The sequence below is a fragment of the Triticum dicoccoides genome, chromosome 1B (assembly GCF_002162155.2).
Source record: "Triticum dicoccoides isolate Atlit2015 ecotype Zavitan chromosome 1B, WEW_v2.0, whole genome shotgun sequence".
NCBI lineage: Eukaryota > Viridiplantae > Streptophyta > Magnoliopsida > Poales > Poaceae > Triticum > Triticum dicoccoides.
The window spans coordinates 562,148,190-562,153,566 of NC_041381.1; the positions used below are offsets into that span (position 1 = coordinate 562,148,190).

The 5,377-nt window shown below is 44.8% G+C and overlaps 1 protein-coding gene across 2 annotated transcripts in view; it reads right to left on the bottom strand.

Moving 5' to 3' along the window:
* Positions 1-1,108: 1,108 nt before the first annotated feature.
* LOC119348761 (transcription factor GAMYB-like) overlaps positions 1,109-5,377 on the bottom strand; it is a 5,371-nt gene continuing 1,102 nt past the window's right edge. The window contains exons 2-6 of one of the 2 annotated variants that reach the window (XM_037616752.1): positions 4,867-5,252; positions 2,621-3,014; positions 2,029-2,511; positions 1,771-1,931; positions 1,109-1,694 (exon numbers count right to left, since the gene is read on the bottom strand). In XM_037616752.1, coding sequence (XP_037472649.1) covers positions 1,801-1,931; positions 2,029-2,511; positions 2,621-3,014; positions 4,867-5,235 — 1,377 coding nt within the window. In that variant the 5' untranslated portion in view covers positions 5,236-5,252 and the 3' untranslated portion in view covers positions 1,109-1,694; positions 1,771-1,800. Of the gene's footprint in view, positions 1,695-1,770; positions 1,935-2,028; positions 2,512-2,620; positions 3,015-4,866; positions 5,253-5,377 lie in introns of both variants that reach the window. The other variant, XM_037616751.1, reaches the window with a different exon arrangement.

The window sequence follows — 5,377 nt, forward strand, 5'->3', positions numbered from 1 at the left end:
GGTGGTGGTGGCGACATGGGAGGTGGCATCGTGGGGGAGGGGGTGGTGTGTCGGCACGAGCTGCTGGCAGAGTCACCGAAAATGGGCGACGGCGGGGCGGGGGCGGGAGAGGGTTTGCTGTCGATGTGGGTGAAAGAGGATAGCCAATGTGCCACCGACTAGCGGGCCAGGGAGTAGGCGCGCGTCCGCTTCTGTCCGCGCCAACGCAAATCGGGCTTAAAATTAGACCGGAAATAGGTCGGCAAGCGGATGAAAAACAAATGCACGTTTCTAACACGCCGATCCAAACGGACGTACGTGGACTAAAATGGGTCGGCGCGTTTGAGTTGCTCTAACTGCGCACGGCGATCGGGCACCACGTGCCGATTTCTCTCTCGCTGTTGGCGCTCGTTGTAGTGACCCGTCGCCCCTGCGTGCGTGGTGTCACGGCGAGTCGGCGACGGTGCCGATCAACTGAGCCAAGTTGATGATGCTGTGGCTTTATATCAGTCAGTGGAAGGAAGCCACGCTTCCGTAGCTGTCATCGTCCGGGGCGATCGACGCCTTGAATGAAGGAGCTCCTCACCTCACCTCACGGGCAACATCACCCGACCCCTCAAGCTCGAGCTTTAAAGCTGAGACCTGTTGATGGATGATCACTCGGTTAGTGTCAAGTGGCGCACAGCAAGCGCGTTCTTTCTTTCTTTCTTTCCCCCCCTTCTGATCCTAGGATCTACTACTCCATATCATTTTCCGCTGCTCTCTGCTAATGATCAATCAAAGTCCAGCAATTGCTGTACCTTTCAGAAACAAAAACAAAAACAAGAAACAAGCGCGTTCTTCTGCTAGCATCCACGAAACGCAAAACCAATCCAGAGGAGACATAGTATTTTTCCAGAGGAGATGGTAGTTGCGTCCACGATTCCGCAACAAGCCAGCAATAGCACGTTTGCCCGGAACGTGACACGAATCTTGTATCCTACACTGATCTTCTCTTCTCTTCCTTCCATGTGAACACCCGGATCTTCCAAGCGACGCCGGCATTCGCGATATCAAACAGACTAAACCCACTGGTCTTCGATTTCGCAGATAGGATCATATAATAAAACCTCAAAAAAACATCAGAACATGCTGGCACCGCGTACAGCCGTGCTACGTGGAATAGAATAAACCAAGGAATGTTCAAGCGTACACACCAGTGTTACAGGTACAGGCAGGCGACGGAGGTGGCAAAGTTTTCATGATAAGAAAAAATGGGAGTGAAACCACTCGCAGTCAGTCGACACGCGCCAAGCGCTCACTTCGGCCATCCGGCTTTGAAAATGTCCATCCAACTCATTCAAACAAGAGGATCAGTACGGTCCAAAGCGACACCTCTTGCTCACTGGCATACTGCTGGAGGAGACAGAGAAAGAGTCAAAGCTACCACTTGTCATCCATGTGGCATCCTACTCGGTGCTCTCCTTCCTCCCTCTCCTCCACAAGGATGCCAGGTGGGCAGCAATGTGGCAGCTTGGCGCATGTTTGGACAACAATGAACCTCTTTACATACTTGAGTGGGCATTTTGAAGGACGGCCACAGTGAGCGCATCGTGCGGTTACTCGAGATAATGGAACAAAGATGAAAGAACAACCGACTCTTCTACAGCTTTATTGGAGGCCAGTTGGAGATTTCGTCTGGTTCGAAGGGATGTCGCTCGCTCACGGATACCTGCCTGGGACAGGAAGAATAGCGTGTCAGTCAAATGCAAGTCCAACAGTTGCATAGCTCACAGGCGGCTCGGTCGGTACCTGCACCACTGTAGACCCGTTCGAATCGCATCACTGGAAGATGGGTGGCATCGCGTTCCAATGGGAGAACGCGTCTGCCCTGGAGTCTTCAGGATGAGGCAAGAGAAATCCTTTTTCGTATTGGGTGATTGTTGGCTCATCTGATACAAACACAGGGCTCGCTGCTGCAAGTGAAATCAGTATTAATTAAACCAGTGAAATCTCGGTGAACTAGCCGAGGCATCATCAGTAGATGGAGAAAATGGAGTAATCACTAACCAGATGAAAAATCGGAGCACGGTAACTCATCAGGCGATGCTTGGCAAAGAGGCGAGGCGGGCGAACAGCTGTTGACAAGGGCGTACAGGTTGGGATCCCGTTCCAAGAAATGAAGCTCTGATGTTTCCACCATAGCATCGCAGGGTGAGCCAGTAGAGGCACTCGAACTCCCCACGGACAGCTGCTGGTTCTCTGCAGAGCTTACTGCATGAGCTTCTGGAAGCGGCTCTTCCAACTGACCGCTGTTCCCTGGTATCATGCACATGTGCTCAAACTTAGCTGATGCCATTGCCGCTGATGAGCGCATGCAGGGATCAGCAAAGTTGGCACCCTGCGCGGCGCAGGTCCTTGAGTATGTGGACCAGTTGTTTGGATCAGATCCAGCAAATTGGAGTGAAGGGAGCTCCATCTTCCAGGGACCAGTCATGGGCCTGGAAGTAGAGAAGTTGCCATTTGAAAAGGCATGGCCGCCATCGAAGGTACCTGCACAAGGTGATGCACTCTTATAGCTGAAGTTGGTCACACAGTCACACAAAAATCATGATACAAGCTTCTCAGACTTTGAAGGATTCATTAACTGAGGAAAACGTACCATTAATGGCCGCGTTCAACCAAGGAAATGAGATCTCAGATTCTTTCAGAACTTCTGCTTGGTTTACTTGATCCATGAAGCCATGGTTTTTTGACTCAAAGTACAGACCAGGTAAATTGCTGAAAGAAACATCTGGAAGCTGGGGAGCATAAGGCAGAGCTTCTTGGTCATCAATGAAATCGCCCCACGTGGAACTGGGATCATATAAACCATTTCCATGGAGGAGATCATTGGCCAGCTTCTCGCTAAAACTGAAGTCAGCGGACTCATGCTGCTCTTCATTTGAAGCCTGCAGGCATATTTCAGCAGGATATATAGGCGTAGAGGTGCGCTGGCATTTCTTTATTCGAGTGTTCCAGTAGTTTTTTATTTCATTATCAGTCCGCCCTGGCAACTGAGAACATGTTCTGAAGGTTAGTGACAATGACAGTGACAATTAAAGAGAAGAAATGCATGTATAAGAGAGAAGTTACTTTAAGGATAAATTACCAAAACAGGTATGTACATGCAATCAAGACAAATACCTATTCAAATTTTTTCGGTAAAACTTCGATCAATCTCTAGCTCTGGAAGTCCATGGAAATACACTATATAGCTGTATGATAGAATGATGTCAAAGTACAAGAATGCTACCAGGTGGACATGCTTTTTAACAAAATTACTTTTGTGCATGTTTTTGCCAGTCAAACAGAAAGGCTGCTTGTCGTCTTACAGTCCTAGTTGCAGTTGAAACCACAATGTGCTCAACATTAGTCTATTGAAGATTATGCCGAAAAGATAGAACTGACAATCATATAATTAAACAAATAAGTTAGATGAAAGAAAGTTCAGAGATCTACATAAGAATATAAATGGTCAGAGTTAAAAATGCTGATAAACAAAATGCAGAATAAAAATCAGACGTAGCATTTTTAACAGGAAACTGAAAAAGGATCCAAGGAAATTTGATAGGATGTATCAATTGTGCAATATAGTACAGTATTGTTATCCAGTTATGTTGAGTAACAGTCACTAAATGAGGAAATCTAACAGCTTTGTTGTTAAACAGTACCACAAAACTAGCAAAGAATATAAATAGAACATAATTGAAGTCATAGTACTGACAAGTAATCGTGCAAAATGAATGAAAACAAGGCAAATAATACTAGGCAAAATGTAGGTCAATAAGCCTGATATAATTAATCAGAACAAATCCAAGTAGATGAAAATATTGGAATAATTGATGGATTTGTGCACAAAAGGTTCTAAGCAAGTGGTTAGCAGGAAATAAACATTATTTGTGCGGCTTCGCTAAAGCACATCTAGATGTGCCCTAAGTATTGCACATCTAAGTGCTATGCCATTGCTTTTACGCGGAGATTTGTGTCGGTATTTTCTTTTTCTTTTTCTTTTTCTTTTCCTTTTAATGTTTGTATGAGTCACTTAGATGTGCAATAACTAAGGCACATCTAGATGAATTGGTATCTAACTATGTTTTGGTAACAACATCGCTAATTGAAAAAACAAACTAATAGCTTTGGCATAAGGCAGGCAGTACCACAAAACTCGCAAGGAACATAATTCAAGTCACATAACTGACAAGTGGTCAACTGGTCATATAAAATGAACAGAAAAAAAAGAGAGGATAATACTAGGTGAAATTCCGGCCAATAAGCCTGATATGCTTGATCACCAGATATCCAACCAGATGGTAATACTGGATTAATGGACGGGGTTGTGGGGAAAAAAAATCTAAGCAAGGGGTTAGTGGGAATTGGGAAATAAACATTATTTCTGAAATTAACAAAATAACTTAATTTGAATCACAAGTTTGGTACTTTATTAGGTTGCACCAAGAAAATAATCAGGCTTCATATAATGGACAATACCTTCAGAATCAAAATGAAAAATAAGTTAGGATGTCTGAAACTAATACCTGTGTTCTGTTCTTAATAACAACTATGAAACTAATATTTCTGTTCTGTTCTTAATAAGAACTATCACAAACTCAAGAAAGAAATTTCCAACAGCATAAAACATATATTCACAACATTAAATCCATACATGAGAAGATCAAAGAAGCATATCACGCAAAAAATCAGGATCTTAATAACTCTACTAAGGATACTCTAACATCCGAATCAGATGCACGATTAAATAGCATATGGAATCTATTAAATTAAAAAACCAACTCACATGGGAGAAGCATAAGAACATAATTTGATGAATGCTGAACTTGAAAAATATGAGCTTGAAACTGAACTTACACGGGCAGCCATTCGAGCCCACTTATTCCCCATTTTGGAATGGAGCTTAATGATTAGGTTCTCCTCCTCTTTGGTGAAAGTGCCCTTCTTTAGGTCAGGCCTCAGGTGGTTTGCCCAGCGGAGACGGCAGCTCTTGCCGCACCTTAACAGACCGGTGTCCTTCTGCACCACATTCCAGTTCTGCACACCATGCTTCTTAACATACGCCTCCAAGATGGCATCCTCGGCCGGTGTCCAAGGGCCTTTCTTCAGTTGTGGTCCAGCTCTCCTACGTGGTGATTCCCTCGCGCTATCATCATCGTGGGATGCCAAGTCAGCCTGGTCCGGACCAGGCATCACCCGGTCGCTCTCGCTCTTAGCCCGAGTCATCTCTCAGAAACACGGTGCTGAGTTATGCAAAAAAGACTGCAAACTTTAAACGGATGACCACAGAAATGTATAACAGTAGAAGCTAACCAAGACATGAATGAGACAGAGCCCTTGTGAAAAATACATCAAGAGGCATGTGCAT